Genomic DNA, 21,178 nt, shown 5'->3' with positions numbered 1-21,178 from the left:
TTATGAGCCAGTACTGAGTTCGGCTATATGAAATCATCTCTTTTGTTATTTATTTAGGCGAATCTACCTCAAAAATGTACACATTGCAAAACATTCAGAGCAACCACTGCAAAATATATACAATACAATACTTTCTAATGTATAGGAAAACACTAAGTGTGCTCAAAAATCACATTTTTTCCTACATACTCCATAATTTCTCAAGGATACCAATAGTTTCTATCATAAAAATAAGGGGCCTGATTTCTTTCATTTAAAATTTATTTTTATTTAATGATTTAGTTGCATCAATACAATTACGTTAAAAAAAAGTTCACATTTAGAACTTATCCTGTCTAACACCAAAAACTACTTGAAATAGTTTTTTTTAAGTATTTAACACCCCTTCCTCTGAACAACCAAAACTAAATAGCAAATGAAAATAAGCCCTCTAACGCAGAATTCGTCTAATCATGAATGAAGTAATTCAACAAATCATAAATCAAACTATTTGTCTCTAAACTACAAGATAATTGGCCCAATATTTTAAGCAAAATATTAAGTAATAATACTTGGCAGGTTATAATCTACCCTCACAGAAATTTAGCATTGAAATTCATACTAGCGTTTTTATAAAAGTTGGGATACTTGCTCCTTATCTTAGCTTCCATGCAACTTTCTTATCCATTGGATTCTTGAAGAGAACCTTGACCATTATAGTATCCTTTTTATGTATATCTTGGTGTCACTTTTGTTTATGAATTTTACCAAGGACAAATATTGCTTCTAGTTGTCACTAAAGCCTAACATGCACATTCAAAGTAGCACTTCAGAATTTTGATGCCAGCTTAGACTGTCCACTAACTAGATTAGGGAAAATCATGCTAAATTAATAATCATAACCTCATGATTCTGTTTTCATGATCTTAATGTTGCCCACCATTTTGTTAAGATAAGATGTATCGTACACCGTATAATCTAACTATGATATCTATATAATATATAGGACAACAGTTAATATGGAAAATATCAGAAGTTCCTTAAAAATTTAAAGTATGCTTATATTGTACTTATACTATGCTTTTTGGTTCACATTAATCTATTCTTTGCTGTAGTGCGTATTGATTTATATGTAGTTAATAGAAAGTTTCAAACAAAATGCCCACTTGCTATGGTGACGTTTATTTATTTATTATTTAATTATAAGGATTTCACGCTAATATAATCATAAATTGATTCATTTATATTAGGGATTAAATTTAGGACTTTATGATTGAAACCAAAACATAGGATCACTGGGCCAAAATGAGTTGCATATGTTTATGGTTCCATAATTCGTCACTTCATATGAGGTTGATTTAATATTCAAATAACCTACTATCATACAACAAAACTCCAGCTGCCTTATAATACGATTTCGTTAAGGAATAAAATGATTCTCCATGTAACAACAGAATATATATATATATATATATAGAGAGAGAGAGAGAGAGAGAGAATATGCTCAAGAAAGCAACTAAAGACCAAAATGATAACAATTCTAATACATCATCATAAACGCTAATACCAGATTATACATAATTACAACTAATTACACCTATCTGTTCAGCTCATTCCAAAATAATTTTTGAGGGAAGGAACATACCGAGTTCATTCTCCTCCATGAGGAAATCCTGATCAGCAACTAATCTCACAACAGCACAATCTGGGAGCACATGTCTCTCTTTAAGCTCACTGAAGCTCTTCCACAGTACTTGTTCAATCCAACCACCCAAATCACTCCTATTTCTCATCAACCATGTGGCTGCAAGAATCTGCTCCATCACCTTTTCATCAATTTCAAGCATATAATTTGATCCAATTTTGTTGCAGAAGCCCCTGCTCATTTCTTTCAGTACATAATCAGCAAGGGAATCAAAATCAAATGGCTTGAAGCACACGTTTTTATCCATCATGTTAAGGAATTCCTCTAACCAGTCTTCAGAATTCTCCGATGTTGAATTGTTCTCGCTGCCGCTGTTGATGTCATCATTTTGGTCGAGTTCTTCGGCAGAAAGATTCAGGTCCAGATCAATGCCTGAACTTCTATGTAGCCTTTTTATTGATGGGGAGTATTCATTCTGACATTTGTGCTTAGCCGAGAAATCCAGCTCTCTTTTTCTTATAAATACTGTGCATGGAGGGGCAGCACTGTTAGGGGATTCTTGTCTTGATATAACCGATACTTTCGAAATTGATTTACTGCAGAAAGCCTCGGATTCGGAAAACGGTTCAATGATAATCTTCATTTTTCGCCGCTGAGCGGCTAAAATTCTTTCCTCAGGAAAGCTGATGCTGTCTTTTATGGGGGAGAGAGTTTTCGCTGGAAGATCTTTTGCAGTAGTTACAAAGATGGAATTTTGGATGCTTACTTCCCTCCCATGAGAATCGGAGAACTTGCCAGTGCGAATTGAGTTGGATAAGCTGTTTTGAGTTAGCAAGTCGGTCTTGTCAATATTCTCGAGGAGGAAAACGGACAACGGCTTCTTGTTGATCTCCATAGCAATGTGATCAATAATTGTCTTCCCCCTGTTACTCACATTGTAGCTCTTTGAACCTTTTTGGTGAAAAACACCACCTTGGCAGTAGCTATCATCATCATAAGCAAGATCAAGGCAGATCAAATCTTCTTTGGAGGCGAAGATCAACTCAGCTAATGCCATGGCTGCCATCTTCTTTCCAACCCGATCAGGGCCTAGAAAACTCAGCCAAATGGGGCCTCGCAGGCTTGGGCCACGATGCTTTTCGTTTCTCATTTTGCAACGAATAATGGCTTCTTTAATTGCCCACAACGCTTCTTCTTGCCGACCAACTTTCGCTACTAGGCTTGCGTAGAACGCCTTATAATTGCTTGCATCAAACTCTTGAAGTATATTAGGAGAACCCCCACTCCGTTGCTCGCTACGAGAGATACCGCTCCAATTTTTTCCACAAGAAAGAGAATTTGTGGCCGAACAATTGTGAAGAGGGGGAGAAGAAGCATGGAAATCAACTCTTGAAACACATTGACTAGGCTCATTAATCTTTCTGGGTGTATAACAGTGAGACGAACCCACTGAAGATTTTCCATCCAAGGAAAAGTAGTTGTTAGCTGCTCCTAACACCAATTCTGTCGTCACACAGGTCACGGAAGATGGCGAAGTATGGCTGTCCTGAATGCCCAAATCTGATGGAGCAGCTTGACGAGCTTGGAAGCCTCCAGCCAAAATTGGTTCACTTATTGAAAGTTTTTCATGAAGATTAGGTTGCAAGTCCCTGTGTGAAGGTTCTGCAACAAAAGGAGCTGAGATGCTTTGGCTGTTGAAGGCCGTAACGTTTGGTATGCTGCCCACTGATACAGAGAAAGCATTTCCTATGCTGTTTTGGGTTTTAGGTATCGAAGGATTTGTAATGGTGTTGGGGAAAGTTGCTGCATGAGAAATATATGGAATTCCAACGAGGTGTGGAATCACCTGGTTATTTTTTGCCTCTACGAAATGGGAACGAGGATGGACATGCTGGCAGTATTCATTCCACTTCTTTTGCAAATCAATGATTTTAACATTTGATACATTTTTGTCATCTTTAACCTGAAATGGGTGACAGTAATTGAATAAGTATTAAATACACTGAGAAAATGCAAATGATAATCACAACGGCCTCTCAAAAGCTAATATATGGGTAAGTTGCATGAACAACAGGAATAGATTAAAGGATATTTCCATGCATACCACTCAATTCCTATGTATTTATATATCTAACATGTAAACTTTGTTTTTTTGCATTTATACCGGCCAAATCTTTCATATCATATCAAAAATACCACTCACACATTTCCATGATTAGGAAAGGTGGTATATTATATAATAGCTAGAGCAAGAAAAATTTAATAGAAGACGCACCTTCGGGACTTCAAATCCTTCTTTGGTGCTAACCACATCAGCTTTTTGCAGCCAAGAAGGTAAGACAGCTTTCTGCGGATCTTCAAGTGAAGTAGAATTACTCTTTAAAATAACTGTAGCCTCTTTCTCGTACTGCTCATTACAAAGCTGGCAACGAAGCATTGACTGATATGGATTGTTTAATGTTCCAATTGGCTTGAAAACTTGTGGAAATAGCCCGCCGAAAGGGACAAATGAGTCCATGAAGCTGCACACATAAAACAAGACTGATAAAATCACTGAAAAGCATATTTAATAATAAAATTAAGGAAAAATTACAAACGTACCACACAATTCTTATGTATTTACATATCTTACACTTAAAATTTCATATCTACATGCATAAAACTTTGGTGCTTTTAAAAATGTGTATTTCACTTTTTAAAAGTGATAATAGTGCTATTTTCAATGCGATCATAAAGATTTGAGCACTATGTGTGTAAATATAAAAGTCGAGGTGTGAGATTTGTAAAAACATAAGAATTATGTGCTGTGGTATGTAAATGCCCCTAAAATTAAATGCCAAGTACAGTATTATTCAGGTTTGTAATAACCATCCTCAAATATCTGGTTCAGACAAGAGCCCTTTGACAACAAGTACTAGATTTATTCTTTTAGTCAAGTGCTCAGATTGAGTCTAATATTCATGATCAACTGGTTCAAATTTTTATGCAGTTTGGTTTTTTTTTTCTGCATTTGGACCTAATCATTTTAAGATTTTGGATCTCTCTTAAAAATTTCAAACCACGGAATACTCCGTACATGTGCATGCATGCTACAAGTGCATGCATGCATATTTGCAAACATGCTAACATGCATATGCATGTATTTATCTAGTGTTTTCTGGAAACCAGTAAAGAACACAAATTCAGTGCTAGCACAGTAAAATCAGCAGCTTCAGTTTCAATTACCCAAGTATATTTAGTTGGTAAAATCTTGGGTCCAAACAAATAAAAACCATAAGTTTTAATAGTCTCATAAATAAAGACCATGCCATAATACATGGCATGGAATGCGGTTGATATTGTCCAATAACCGTCTGGAGAATAAAATCTTGTACAAACTCCATTGTTGGTTTTAATTTAACTACCACATAATTTTGAGTCTACGTGGAAGAGGCATATATAACTAAGGAAATTTTGAGAGATTGATTTTTTATTGAAACATAAGTATTTATGGATAGAAAATATGCAGGGATTCTAGTTCATTTCATAAAAGTACTAAAAATGATTCAGTTTATGGCTTATTTGGTTGGCAGCAAAAGGAGTGCATTGCATTTATTTTGCAAGTGTTTAAAGATTCAAATGTTCAGTCGAAAGAAAAATAAATGCAGAGTAAAATTCTAATGTATTTGGAATTGGCTATAGTTCATTTTCAATCATGGTGAATTTGGAATTCATTGAAATTGGGTGAATTCAAAATACACTGATTTTTGTAAGGTAACGCCGCCACCCGCTGTCGTCGTCCACCTGCCAGTCGCCACAAATTTTATCACGTTTATTTTACATTGGATTCGCTTTTCTTCAAAGAATATGCAAACTCCATTTATTTTACATTGAATAAAGCAGATTTAAAATATTCCAAATACAATACATTATTTTAACACTGTATTATTTTTCAGCAAACCAAACAACCCTTTAATTAGATGTTCTGCATTTGCCCCCGGAGCTTGTTAGGATGCTAATTGTTTTCCAATGCTTCAAATAGGCCTTGACCTATCCAAAATATGTACCTCATATTGGCATTGTGTAAGGACATGTTTTTAACAAAATACAAATGTGATTATAATGTAGCAAACTGCATTCGCGACCTATGTAATAAAATCTCATGAAAAATCAGTGGTTTGGATAACCTTTATAAAAATGGTCTGGAAAACCATGATACTTACCAAGTTGTTTAAATCTCTCTCATAAGAGGCCAAAACACTTAACCTTGGAGATCCTAATGACATTCTGACCATTACATCAAAAAGTGCCTCAAAATTTAAGAGTTCAGCTTTATTCTATTTAACAGGTTTCACACCTCTTCCCAGCCCATGCACATCCCTTTAGAAATAAAATATCCCTATTTCATTTGGAAGAAAAGCTCCTCAAATTGTTCCATCTACAAGTCATTTCTTCCCTCTTTTTAACTCTGCAGAGTAGCGTTCTTTGCCTGTTAGATGTTGTAGCCACCTTGAGGTTCTAGTTGGCTACTTCCTGCTACTTCCTTTCTCACGATTTGCCAGCTTTCTATTTTGCCGATATTGTCTTCCCTTGTACTACTCGCTCCTGTAATCATACCTTCCATATAGCATGTTACCCTTCCGACACCCAATGTGGACAATTTGGACAACTACTTCTAGTGAAAGACTCCTTGCATCAGTGTAAGCAAGATTATTCATTTTCTGGTGATTTCTATCTTTAGTATTATCTCCTAAATGATTTAATTATTTATTTTTTGTTTGTGATTGAGATTTTGTCAAACAAAATATGTGATGGGTTTTACTTTTGAAGTCTGAACTTGATTATTTGCTGAATTTTATTTTTGGTTGTAAATTTTGTATGAAAGTTCTAGAATTTAGGTGATTGTTAGATACCAGTTGAATGAAAAAATGGTGCTTGTTTCCCTTACCCTGAAAGTGATGTTTTTTTGCCAAAATTATGAACTAATCCTTCAAACTATGAAGCCTTATATGTTGTATATTCCATCTTACCCGGGGTTGCGATAGACATCTTATGCCCCTATGCAACCTATTTCCATCTTGTCTCATAGATAATATGCATAAACTCATCATCACCATCATCATAACGTTCATCTCCATAGATCTTTGGGACTGTTGTATGACAACAATTTTTAATCTTATACCTAAGCATAAAAAGGTGGCGATAACTAAGGGGCATTTTGGGATCACCTTTTTTTTTCCTATTTTTTGTTTTTATTTTGTTTTGTTTATGTTTTGAAACAAAACATATTTGATATGTTTGATTAAGACATGGTTGTTTTTGAAAACACTCAAAAGTGATTTTGAGTGTTTCAAAAACATGTTTATTTGTTTTTAGAAATGAAAAATAAAAACATGCTAAAAACACATTAAACAATCATGTTTTTAAAGACAAGCAAAAATATAAACAAAATAAAAAAATAAAAATTGATCCCAAACAAGCCCTAAATAAACTACCAGCATTTTCTGTCTAATTAAATTGAGCCATGCAGCTTGAAATGTATCGAGCATGAGCTCAACTTGGACCAAGTAGCCCATTGTGTTTGTGACCCAACATATCACTCATAATTAACATTACATGTTCCTTCATAGCCCAAATGAGAAACAAAAAATAGTTGCAAAATTCAATGGTGAAGGTTGATGTCCGTTGGCAGCCATTGTTGATGCAACACGCGTACGGAATACATTCTTAAGCCTTGAGATGCATTTACGGCTTCTACGAAAGTCCGAGAATAATGTCTTACTTATATTCAGGCCTTCGAGGTTCACAGGTAGGTCAAAATCCCCTCCGACAGACTTTTCTGGAGGTCCATCTTTGTGGGATTCCGACTTGACCACGCCTGGATTGGGCTTGGTTATGCCCAACCCAGACGTGACCATGCTTGAGTCCTAGTGTGCCCACACCGTAAACTCCTAAAAAGCGCCCAAGACCCTCAGACGGCGTGACCATGCCTGAATGAGGTGTGACCACGCCATCCAAACCGAGAGCCTGACGTAATTACGCTGGGTCTCAGGCGTGACCATGCCAAAATCCTTGAAGGCGCCCAGGGCTCTCAAGCGGCGCTACCACGCCACCCAAACAGAGCCTGACGTAACTACGCTGGGTCTCGGGCGTAATCATCACCGGTACTTCGCTGTAGCTCGGAACTCCGCCAGAATCTTGTCGGACTCTCCTTCTAGAGGAGAGCTTCTTCATTTTTTTGGAGGAGTGGAGCAGACCTTGTCGGAATTTCGTCATCTCTCCTACGACAAGGAGCGCTTCTTCTGGAACGAACGTTGGACTTCGATCAACAACCGCGGTAGTGAGACTCCTTAAAATTTCACAATTTCCATTCTTAGAGCCCCTAGGTTTGGATGTTAGAAGAGCTAGGTTAGGTTTGTTTGTGCCTAGAGGAAACCCCCTAGGATTAGGAGCCTTTGCGATCCCCCTGCGAATCCTCGAGCAATGCCTACCCATTTTTCCTTTTTAGACCAAAAATTTGAAAGACAAGGTTGCATTAATCCCTCCGTTTGTATTGGTGGTTTCATCCGGATGGACGTTTGAAACCTATTAACCGAGAAAATGAAGATGTTCCTTTGGTCTTCGCCCCCTTAGTCATGGGGAATCCTCCTCACGAGAGATTCTCCACCTCGTATCGTGCATACGGAGGTGAGCGTTATGTTGATTCGCAAAATGTGACGTTGGTGCACCTCTCCATCGCTTGTTTACCCAAAGTAAGCCGTGAGATCGTTAGGGCGAGAGCTTGTCTTTGTTATCGAGCATGATCGGATCTCCATTATGTGCATGTGTCCATACTCGCATTGAGTGCCTTGCATGAATTTTAAGATTGCATAAAAAATGTCCTTTTTGCATGCGTCGTTGACCGATCGCACATCTTGTCCAGCTCGATCTACTGTTGTCGTCAGTTTGATCGACTATCATCATCTGTTCGATCGATTGGCCTCCACCGGCTCGATCAATTTGATTAACTCTTCTTGTCGGCTCGTCCGATCGACCGACGCCGGTCCGATCGGTTTGACTAACCCTTTCTCGTTGATCAGCTGCCTACGCCTGCCTGGTTGATCATCTTTGTCAACTCGATCGATCAACCAACATCAGTTTGATCGGATTGACCGACTCTACTTGTATGTTGCATTATTGCATGTTTGTTTCATGTTGCTTGTGTGATCACATCTCACACCATGCACCTTGCATGTATTCGTAAGCATATGCCCTCATATGCTCATGGAGGGCTTATATGTCCCACTTTGGCAGTACCTTTCGTGCCTACTTTGTGACGTCCTCGTGTCACGATGCACTAAACACTTTGTATGTTTATGCTTGCACACTGACATCCTCGCATGATTGACTGCATGATGCATTTGCAGGCCTTGCAATTGTGTTTGTTTTCTCACACACTTATCTCTCACATTCACACATCATGTGAATGGATGGCTCGTAACCGAGCTAACCCATTGTGCAATTCCCTCCAGCAGGAACACTCCTTATGCTGCCTCTCTGGATTGCCGTAGGCATCCCTCCGGGTCACTGTCTCCACGGCACACCCACTCTCCGGGTCACTGCCTCCAGGACATACCCATGCTCCAGGGTTCTGCTTCCACGGTACATCCATTCTCCAAGTCACTACCTTCATGACACTCATCCCCACTTGTGTTGTATGTTTTGCATGCATCATTCGACATTTGCCGAGACATTCATAGTGGCGAATGTTTGCCATCTTTCGATCACTTTGCATTTGCATGTGTGTTTTTTTTATCATCTCTACGATGAAGCTGGCCCGTTAGCTGGGTGAATCCCTGTTAGTCACGACGCGACAACTAGTATTGCCCACGAGGATGTCTCGGTGGGCAATACTAGCTATCATATCGTAACTAGCACACGTATGTTGTGCTAAGGTTCCAAGGGGTCTAATGGGTGCCACGTATGGTTTTCATTCCACGGAACTATTTTAGACATATTACAAAAATTATATTTTTACTATATATGTATCATGCTTTCAAAATCTATTTTGAAACTACTTGTATACTTAGCTTAGACTGTACGTGAGGTCAATATTTCAAAAGATTTTCAAAACCTGCATCTATTGACGCATCTTGGAATCATTGGATCCTTAGTACGGGGCCGATGAAGGCGACACCATCAAAACATATGCCAACCTACTAACACAATTCTCCACTCACTTAGATATTGGCTAAGGCACTATGTTAGATGGTGTGCTAGGCTAAGGAATAGGACGCAAGGCAGTCTTTTTCAACGTCCTGACTATAGTTCTTTGCTGGTTTGGTTGCACTAGGCAGACAACCATTTTGTGCTTTTGGCGTGCTTACATGTTTCTGTTTTGATATGCATGCTAGTATATTAGCCCACTCTTCTTGTAGGGAGTCAAGCTTAAAATACACACGTCATGTGCAACAGGAAGGAGCAACGTAATTAGTATGACTAACTCTTTTCTGCCGGCGCTGCTTAGCTCCTCTCGTCAGACATGACTCATATGCGTTGTATGTTTGTTGATTTTCCCACTACCATTGTTTTCTTGCAGGTCGAGTCTTTTTTTTCTCTTTTTTTATGTACTTTTAAAGTTCTTGGGAGAGTCTTGTTTTAGAAATTAGTACGGGCATAGGTTCCTAGGTGCAAAACGAGTGGAACCATGTGATAGAGACCAAGAGCTGCTTGCTCGTATCCCGTACCTTAATTCTAAATCATATTAATATATAGAATTAGAGTCAAGAATGTACTTATGCGGTATCGGACCACTTTTTTCTGTTTCTGTGATATGTCGTCGACTCAATGACACCGAACTCTTATTATTTATATTTGACTTGCTTTACTGTCTTTTTTGCATGCTTGTATGCTTGGATTAGTTTCATTTTTTTTTTGGATTGTGATTTTTGACTGGGAATCCAGCGGATCACTTAGGCTCTCTAGGACATAAAATTATATAATTTTTTACAAAATCCTAATAAAATTTCAAGATTAATTAAAATTTAGGATTTAGAAATTAAGGACTTTTAAAACTAGCTCTTAATTTTCTGCACGACCTTCAGACCGATTTTAAAATGAGTTACTTGCATGGTCATATCTGAAGTCATGCTAATAGAGCCTCCATATCAGGGCTTGAATAGATAACTACATCATTATGTATGTCTTTAAGAGAAGTCTCACTGATTATCCATCCCAACTGACTCAACATAGATTTCTACTTAGGTGATTGTCTAGTGCGCTTAGGGCGTTAGTGGCTTCCCTGACCCAAACGACGAGTAAGTCTTATTCTTGGGAGCATTTCTAGCTTTATAGCTGAACCTCCCTCTCTCTTCCTTTCTCGTGGCGTCTTTGCTAATTCGGCGGGTATAAGTCCCACCTCTCGGAGCTCCATCAGATTATCATAGGATAGAATTTTGTTCCTTTCACCTTAGAGCTACCAAGATCCCCGTGGACGACGCAATTCATAGATTGCTGACTGGGAATCTCTAGACGTGTTGGGTGAACTACCTTCGCAACTAGATGGACTTAGAGTTCTAGTGGCTTGAAATGACCAGTCTGTGATGCCCCAACCTAGCTATCTCTACCTGTTAGAGATTACTTCCTCCCTTTGACTGCCCCCTTTGAGCCCTGTCGCTCCTTTTTGAAGCTTCGCCAATGTCGTCGCGTAGGCCACCGCTCATTTGAGATATGATGATTTACCTCCGCCCTTATGGCTTGGTCTGACCTTGAAAGCATAGTGTGATGACCCGATTATTTCATCGGCCCCAATCGATCAATAAGCCACCATTCATATGGGATTGTAAGAGATTCACTCTTTGGTCGTATGGATCGGGGCAAGCTTTGATGGCATCGAGACGTTCTTGTAAGATAACTGTCCTTTGTGTCTCTTTACTAGCTGTTATACAAGCGTGAGCAGAATTCCTTTAATCAAGAGTTTTCTTGGGCACCCCCCAAGATGTAATTAACCAATGAGATATGTTCCTTTGGAAGTTTCTCATGACTCCATGTTAGTTTCTTGAAAATGAGAAAGAAGAGAAAAACTAAAATTTCTTGATGTAAATTGAAGGGAAATCAAAACCACACCTTTTGTGTAGCCTTACAATATTTTAAACTTGGAACTAATAACCAACTTTCAAGAAAAGACCTAAAATTAGCCAAGAAAGTAACAAGAAATAAAATTCAAAAAAAAAAAACGAACTCCTAAGATTAAGGAACACACTAAATTCAAATAAATCTAGACTCAATAAGCAGTCCTAAGCATGTATTCCAACACTCCTTGCTTTAAGATCTACAAACACCAAGTTTCTGCCTTAGAAACTCAAGTTGTTGATTGGAAGTGGTTTTGTAAGCAAATCTGCCAACTGATCTTCAGATTTGCAGTAAATAAGAGTCACAAATTCTTTTTTCTGCGCTTCTCTTAGAAAAAATAACTTGATTTTGAAATGCTTAATGTTCCCATGAAACACAGGGTTATGAGAAATGACAATGGTATGAATATCGACACGATTGGTAGTCAATTGTATGTTGTCACCAGAAACCCGAATGAGTTTTGAATCACTTAAGCAAGCTTTATCGACATCGTCTTCCAAGTCTGAAAGTTTCGTCATTGACACCGTTTTGATGAAGCCTGAGCTTGACTCGGGTTTCTCTTCCAGCACTTGTTTTGTGGAATTTTGTTGCCTTTGACCTTGAGATTGCCAAGCAGTCACAAATGTTAACAGATCCTCTTTTTCTTTTGCAGCGAACAATGCTTTTTCAGCGACATCTTTTAATCGAGCTTCCGCATATGCCTGTGAAACCCTGGTGCATTCTTCAACTCAAACTACAACCGCTTCTAATAAAAGAACATGTTCTCTAGCTTTTGGGAGCTTAGAACGCCAAAAATGTGTCTCTTGAAGAGCAGAGTCTCTCTGCTTGAACAGGATCTCTCTATCTCTGCTAAATGCTGCAACCTGCTAAATGCTGCCTTTTAACTTAAGAATGGTTTCTTGAAGTTTTTTATTTGAATCATTGGTCAGTCGTTCAATTTCTGTGTTAGCAAGCTTCCTCTCTTCATCCATAGCAAGAGCTGCAGATGCAGCTACTTCAACAGCCTGAGCTGTCTCAGTTACCTTGTCTGCTAACTCACGTATGATTGAATCTCTTGCACGTAATTCTTTGGCCAATTCCTGAAGTTCTTCATCTTTAACTCGAAGTGTTTCCTTCATTATCGTAATATCATCTAAATGACCTTCATTACCCTCATTAATCAATGAAACTTCTAGTGAGTGGGCATGTTTTACAAAACTTTCATTGAGAAAAGAGCCAAAAACCTCCTGCTCCTCTTGCATTGGATTGAGTGAAAAACTCCTCCCTGCCATCTTAACTTCAAACATCCTTTGGTCTGTAGCATCCTTTATCACACAAGCCTTCTCCATAAACATCACTTTGAATCCCTTTTGTATTAATTGACCAACACTGAGCAAGATTTGATCAATATCTGGTACATAGAGAACATCGGTGATCAACATGATTCATGAACAGCTTGCAATGGCTACGGTGCGCTTTCCTTTGACTGCAATATATTCACCATTCCCAATTCTGACCTTCTTGGACTCGGTGCTCTTCAATTTCTTGAACAACTCCTTGTTATGTGTCATATGATTAGTACAACCACTATCAATGAGCCAATTTTCACTTGTTTCAGAACTCGTGAAACAAGTTGCAACAAAAAGCTGGTCATCTTCTTGTTGATCTGCCACTCGTGCTTCATCTCCTTGCTGCTGATCTTTATTCTTGTAAATGATAGCTTCATGTCCCATTTGATTGCACTTGCTGCACTTTGCATCCGGTCTTCTCCAGCATTTGAAGGGAGGATGACCTTTCTTGCCACAATATTGGAGGGTAATCTTTCTTATGTCCACTTGTAGCTTGAAACTTCTTGTTCTTGGGCCTCCTATTCTTTTCATCATCTTGATGCTTGACTGGAAGAGCTCCTTCGACGGCTCCTTCTTGCCTCATTAAACGTCTCCTCTCTTGTGCTTGTAAAGCACTTAAGAGTTTTGTCAAAGCAATCTTTGACAGATCCTTTGTGTTTTCTAAGGTGGTGATGGCAGCCTCAAATCTTTCAGGCACTGTTACAAGAATTTTCTGAACAATCATTGAATCTTCCAGAGAAAAATCCAATAATTTGATACGATTTGCTATGTTGAGTAGTCTGTCAGAGTGCTCCTTTATGGTTTTCTTTTGCAATTCAAAGTCACGAACCAAGTTTAGCACTTGCATCCCTCGAATTCTTTCATCTCCTTCATACTCAGATTTGAGATAATCCCAAATCCCTTTTTTCATCCCCTTTCATCTCATTCATACTCAAATTTGAGATAATCCCAAATCCCTTTTGTCGTTTTTAACGACATGATACGAGTGAAGGTCGTAGAGGAAACTGCAACAAACAGACAAGCTTTTGCCTTGGGCTTCTTTGTTTTCTTCTCCTTTTGTGCTTTAATTTATGTTACGGTGGGATTTTCAGAGAGAATAGGAATGTCATAGTTTTTTTTCACTGCTTCCCAGAGATCCAAAGCTTCCAGGCACGTTTCCATGCGGACTGCCCAGATTCGGTAGTTGTCTCCGTCAAACACTGGTGGAGCAACTGAGAAAAAACTAGCTTCGATCTCTATTGCGGCTCAAACTCACGCACAGGTTCCTTAAGAAGAGAGCTCTAATACCAAAATTGTTGGTTTCTTGAAAATGAGAAAGAAGAGAAAAACTAAAATTTCTTGTTGTAGATTGAAGGGAAATTAAAACCACACCTTTTGTGTAGCCTTACAATATTTTAAACTTAGAGCTAATAACAAACTTCCAATAAAAGACCTAAAAATCAGCCAAGAAAGTAACAAGAAATAAAATTCAAGAAAAAATAACAACTAGCTCCTAAGATTAAGAAACACACTAAATTCAAATAAACATAGACTCAATAAGCAGCCCTAAGCATGTATTCCAACATTCCAGAACAAACAAATAAGCTTGAATCGCTGGTTGTAGGTTTCGTTCATAGCTTTTCTTCGCGGATACATTCCAAGACATTTTTTATTCGATCTCTTTTTGGGCGCATGCACATAGGCTATCACACAAAGTTTTCTTAATGAAAGTTCTTCACATGTTTTTTATCGTTTGTCTTCATTGTCGCATATCCCATCCTTTTTTATCCTTCTATTTTCCAAATCATTCATATGATCCGAAAGAGACATTATTCGGAAACAAGAATTATACGACGATAGACAAACTAACGGTTTCTTTAAAAATAAAAGTGAAAAAGTAATGAAAACAAAGTAACTATAATGCAAAACCAATCCATACCATCTTGCTCTCAAGATAAGCAAGGAAATTCAAAGCATTTTTAACAGTTACACATTAGCTCAAATGAAACTTATGAACTATAGTTTATCTCTCTTCCATGGTGATGGCGATGGAGCATGTAAAAAATCAGAAATAACTTGGCAGAAAGCATCCAGACTTCAAAAAGATAATATAAAAAGCAAAACAAATTGGCAAACTACTTGGAGGGGCTATCAGGGTAACAAACTATTAAGGAGAGAGAATTCTCCTTTTAAAGCTTTCAGCCTCAGTTAGATCTTTATCGAGCTGGCAATTAAATTTCATATCTAGCTTTTGATAACCAAAACTCCCTATTACTCAATCTCCATCATCTGACAGATTCACCCCAATTTATTCAACGCTCAACCCTACCCTCCATTACCTATAAGCTCTTACTAGGCCTCTGCCCAAGGGCTGCTACTTACCCAACTTCTGATGATTAATGGAATCTTATCCATTAGCTTCCAAGGCCAAACCAATTCTTAATCTCTAGGACTATATTGGCTGAATGCCTTCTATTAATCCGAATCCAAGCATTCACTAGGTTTTGAACCATCCATTCTTCTTCATTTGGCTAGCCCTTACTAGTCTAGGTTTTGACAAAATGATCTACCATATATACCTGGGATTAGACTCTTGCTCAACTCTTTGTTCGACATTTGACAATAGATTAACTCCTGCCCATTTAGCATTTAAGTGCTAACACTTGATTGACTCCATCCTCTCTAGTTTTCATCACCAGACTGACTCTTATATATCTAGTCTCCAAAAACAAACCAACTCTTGCTTGTCAGGGCTCTCCGACCTCATTTCCTAAACACCATCTATCTACCGAACCTCCACCACCTAACCAGCTCTAACTTGTCAGGCGTCAGTGGTGACTTAGTTCCTACCCATCTGACCTCCTTCACCTACTCAGTTAAATTCCATTACATAAAAAATTTTGCCCTCACTAACATTCAATGCCAAACAAAGTCCTATTTGTTCACCTTCAATCATCTGATAGATTCCCAAAAATTTAGACTGTCACCGAAACCGACTCCATCCATCTGAACCCCATCACTCGAACAATTCTTGCTACTAAATCCCAACCAACCATTCAAATAATCGCTAAGTCAACTTTCATCACTAATGCCGAACAACTCTCCCTCAATGACATAAGTTGACACGCAGCATGGATGTCAATACAATATTCCTCGCTAAAACCAAGTTAAACAAGCCTAATCAATTATAGCAGTGGACTCCTTCATCTCAAGATATTTCCTAAGCCATTACAACCAAGATACAACCAACTTACCGGTCGCTCCGCTTGTTACAAATTTTATATAGACATTCGTCTAAAAAAGGACAAAAGACTTGTAACTTCAAATTTATGGCTTTTCAAATTTATATTCAACGCTAAGCCCAATAATTTTTCACTTTCCAAATAAAGTAATGTCCCATTTACATATTTGAGTGCTTAAAGTTTTACAGTTAAGACAACCAATCCACCACTTTGATTAATTAGTTGATACGAATTTCTTAGGCACTCAATAAGATTTGTGTACTAGTAATTTCATATGGTTAAAATTTTATGCCACTAAAATCCTAATAAAGATGGGGTCACGTAGTGTCGTGCTCCAATCATAACTGGATATGGAGATGGGGCATGTGCGCAATTAATATGCATTATAAAGAGCAATGAGATTCTAATTTGCGAACTCTAAGAGGCCAGAATAAAGAAAAAGTATCATTCTGAAGGCTTGCCCCCTAAGGGATAAGGGTGTATTTCACTTTAATGGTTGAAAATTCAAAGAATACTAAGAAATTTCATGAATAAACTACAATAAATGGTTTCAACCTAATCCCTTTATTCTCATACTTTAAATTCTAATCAACTTCATAAAAATTAAAAAAAAAAACAAGCCAAGTTTTAATATAACAAAAATATTTAAATAATCTTTTGCCAAATTTTATTAGGTTATTTATGTGTCAATCAATCTTTGAGTACTTTAAAATAAGCAACTAAATTAAGAAAATGTGAACTAAATAATGAACATCATGTGATTCTAAATGAAAAGTCCATGTAAATAACATTGATATGAAATATGAATATGGAAATCTAAGCTCATTTATTTAAAATTATTGAATTTGAGAAAAAAAATGACTCATCAAGGCAAAAGAAAAGACAGCTAAAATTGATTTGGTAATAACGAAAAATAGTCTCTTGAAACAACATTATAAGGTCGTTTGACTTGGAGCCAGTTTGTTTTAATCTTTTGTGATACCAGAAAATGTCTCAAAAAAGAAGCAACAGAATTTGCTCCATTAAGAAAACGAAAGGGCATTTCCCAAAGCCATGAATGAAATTTTTGGATGTTTACATTGATCTAAACCTATTAAACATTCCTACTTGCTCCAACAAGTTCATATTTTAAATAATTCAACAATTATGGCTTTTGAATTTAATTATTCCAGCTTCTAAAATGCTCGCAATTGTTCTTACCTGAACTTCATAAGAGTTTATGAAATAGTTTTCCTATTCAATAATAGAATGCTTTAGGCGGACACAGAAATATAACAATAACACAATCTACATATAGCTCCTACATATTAGAAACTTGGAAAATTTACATACATAGCACATAATTCACATGTATTTACATATCTCACACCTAAACTTTCATATTTACATACATAGCACTTCAGGGCTTTAAAATTATGCATGAAAATATGCATTTCATTTTTAAAAAGTGATAATAATACTATTTTTGATGTGACATCAAAGATTTGAGTATTGTGTGTATAAATATGAAAGTTTAGGGGTGAGATATGTAAATACATAAGAATTGTGTGCTAGGCATGCAAATCCCCTAGAAACTTACATGAACTGATATGAAGCAACTTTTAGCCCTTTTAGCCTACCCCTGAATAAAATTCCTTTAATGTAGCCAAACCTGCAACGCACTACTGAAGTTTGCAAGATGCTATTTTTCCTACAAGACGTATCCCTTCCTTGAGGTGACGTGAGTAACTATTTGCTTTTGTAGCACAATTTTCACTACAAACAAACAACCTCACTGTTTCACATAGTGCATGTTATTTTCTTCCTCCATCAACAATAGGTGAGATATGCAAATAGATAAGAATTTTGTGCTACGAATATAAATTTCCCTTAATGTTTCCAAAAAAAGCTAAAAGACAGTCAGAATAAAAGCAACCATCTCCGTAAAAACAAACTGCAAACAGCTTGTGCAAGGCTGCACTGTTACCTGTGGAACCCACTTAAAAGAAGACTGGGCATTATGAATAGTAGAACAATGATTCTAAATGTCTTCAAAAAGAAGAAATAACACGAAAAACTTTTTACTATCTTAAAAAACATCTTTATAGATTCATTGAGCTGTTCAGTCTTGATGATTAAAATCTAAAAAGCTAATTCTTAAGCTCTCAGAAATTGAAACCAAGAACAATTTGGCTGTGAATGAACAGAGCAAACTTCATAGATCAAACAAAGCAAAGTTCATTGATCAAACAAAACAAACTCAAATTCTGGACCTGTAGGATCAATCAAAACAAACTCCAAACCATCAATTTTTTTTTTTTTTTTAAGATCTACGTTGAGCAAAGAAAATCAGCAGCAGAATCAGTGAAAGAGTTTACCAATAAACTAACCTCGGAGGTTTTGCCTGCAATCCAGCCATTCCAGTTCTGTGAGAAGTGATGGGCTGCAACTGCAAATTCCAGTCCTTATCAACCATTGGGTACCGGGACAAGAACTTCAAGTAGGTCTCGTAGTTCGCCGACCAACCCATCACCCACAAACTCCCTCGCCGCAACTCCAGAAGCTTCGTCAGCTCCAAAACCAAGCAATTAGCGGCATCCTCATTCCCTTCCATCAAACCGCTCAGATCACCGACGCTCACAATAACCCCAGGATCATGCTTCTCCTTTCCCAACTCCTCCATCCTCGCACAAATCACCTCCTTACCCCCGCCGCTAAGCTCCCTCTCAAAGCTCACAAACTTCACACCTCGAATCTCCAGAGGCAGCCCCGTCCAATTCTGCTGCTCAATCGTTCGACCAAATTCCCCTGCCGCATCAGCCGCGCCAACACCAACCAACATCGGATTTCGCGCGGCGCCGTCGTTCCTTACAATTATTTCCGCGATTCGCCGGCAATTCTCGTCTCCACTATCAGCCGCTAAGTGCGCGGGAAAGTGAAACCCATACCCCTCGCCGGCAGCGAAATTGCAAAGGAAGGCGCGGCACGGGGGAAGCGAAGAATGGGTGGCGGTGGCCGCAGGATAGCAAGCCTTATATCGCAGCTCCGAAACCCCGCTTCGCCGAACACTCGGCTCACGATCGGGTCATCGAGGATTGCGAGAACCAGCTGCTGCAGCTCGACTCTAACACCGGCGAACGCCTGCGACGTATTCCCCGCCGCCGATTGCTGTTGCTGGTACAAATGAAACGTATCCGGATGGCGGCGCTGGTTGGCCTGTGAGCGCTTGATGGCCGCCATGAGCGAGTTGGAGACCGGAGGCTCATCTCCCTCGGAAACCGAAGAAGAGGGAAGACGATCAAGCGCGACGCTGAAGCAGAGATCGAGGGCTTTGAACTGGAGTCGTGGAGAGTATGCTGAACTGCGAGCGCGAGTGAGAGCGTCGCGGAGGAGTGAAGGGGAAGTGGAGGAGGAAGAGGAAAGGAGGGCGAATACGACGTGTAAGGAGGTAGTTTGAGCGTGGGATCTCCGATGAGCGGCGGCGACTGCTGCATCGAGGGCGGAAGCAGAATCGCTGGCGAGGCACTGCCGCGCGGCACTAACCGGCGTCGGCATAGCGCGCCACCATGAACTGAGGAATATAAGCTGATAACAAAAAAATATAAGAAGAATATAATATTGGGAAAGTTCGCCGGAGGGGAAGGGAGGAGGAGGAGGAGGAGGTGGAGGGGGAATATAAAAATCGGTGGGGGAGGAGGGTCATGGGATAGATTATATTTAGTTAGGGGGTGAGAGGGGTGTGGGGCCGGAAGATGTCGTGGGGGACGCTGATGAGGGGGCCATGGAAGCCACTTGGTGGTGGTGCTGGTGGAGGTGGTGGTGGAGGTGGTGGGGAAGGGGACGGTCTGGTGTGCCGCGGTAGAGGAGAATGAGGCAGGTTTTTCAGAACTGATTATTGCCTTTATGGAAATAAGTTTTTTATTTTAAATTTGGCCAAAATTAAAATGAATTCTAAACTTTACATTGAATTAAATTTTATATATTTATATATGAAAATTGTATGATAGAAACCCTTGTGTCCACAGTATAAGGTCCTAGTCACTTCACCCTTTCCGTTCGACCCTTTTCACTTAGTCCAGGAGAAATGTGACTAGACGAATTGCAAGATATGTTATTTCTGACTTACTATTCTACTAATGTACTTATTACTTATTTATATTTATAATAATTTATCTCTATATAAAAGAGAAAAAAATGAATGTAAAACAGAACAATTTTTTTTCTCCACTGGGGCGGCTATTAGAAGAGAATACAACACTTTCTTATATATGTTATCTCTCTCTGTGTTATATTCTTTGGGTGATTCATGAATGAGATTAAGTTCAACACCCAAAAAAGGGTGGTGAGTGTGGATTATGCCAGAAACAAGAAGACGAGATATACAAGGAGCATAACCAATTGATATTGAATTGATAAGCAACATGTAATGCAGTAGAGAATTCGTTCGAGAAAGCCCTCACCACTTGCCTCCCATTAGTTGGCCTTCATCAATCGGCCTAGTCCACTCGACCTCTTGTACCCGACTTCCTACAGTGGGCCAAAAAAATAGCTCTCCCAGGAAAGTTTCCGGATAACACTTCAGGGAAAATCTCTCATAACCCTCTCTTTTTATTTTCCTTGTGTTTATTCTTTTCGTTAAAATGCATATAATGAGAATGCAAGCATTATCTATTATATTAAAAGAATTTGCAACTAACACTCGGGAAACTTGCATCTCAAAAGCAAGTTTCTAATGAGTAAAGGGATATTGTCCTACACTGTTGGACCCTACTTGGCTTAATAATCAAATGCTAGCCTCTCATTTGTGTTGCTTTGCTTTAGAAAGATATGTTTGTCGAGAGCACCTTAAGATATTGTGGGATTGGCTTTGGACCTTCTCCCTGGGCTCCGATAGCCAAGCAAGTCCAAAATGAGAATTGTACTCTTTGTCAGAGATA

At 38.6% G+C, this 21,178-nt stretch overlaps 1 protein-coding gene across 1 annotated transcript; it reads right to left on the bottom strand.

Moving 5' to 3' along the window:
- Positions 1 to 1,483: 1,483 nt before the first annotated feature.
- On the bottom strand, positions 1,484 to 20,014 carry LOC110018659 (protein DWARF 53-LIKE-like). Its single transcript, XM_020716030.1, is given in 4 exon segments — positions 1,484 to 3,587; positions 3,900 to 4,146; positions 18,632 to 19,241; positions 19,244 to 20,014. Coding segments are annotated over 4 exon segments (3,408 nt in total). The 5' UTR covers positions 19,797 to 20,014; the 3' UTR covers positions 1,484 to 1,589.
- Positions 20,015 to 21,178: the final 1,164 nt, after the last annotated feature.

Source organism: Phalaenopsis equestris, unplaced genomic scaffold (assembly GCF_001263595.1).
Source record: "Phalaenopsis equestris unplaced genomic scaffold, ASM126359v1 Scaffold000030, whole genome shotgun sequence".
NCBI classification, from domain to species: Eukaryota; Viridiplantae; Streptophyta; class Magnoliopsida; order Asparagales; family Orchidaceae; genus Phalaenopsis; species Phalaenopsis equestris.
The sequence above is the reverse complement of the archived record's forward strand: the minus strand, read 5'-3'. Positions and strand labels throughout refer to the sequence as shown.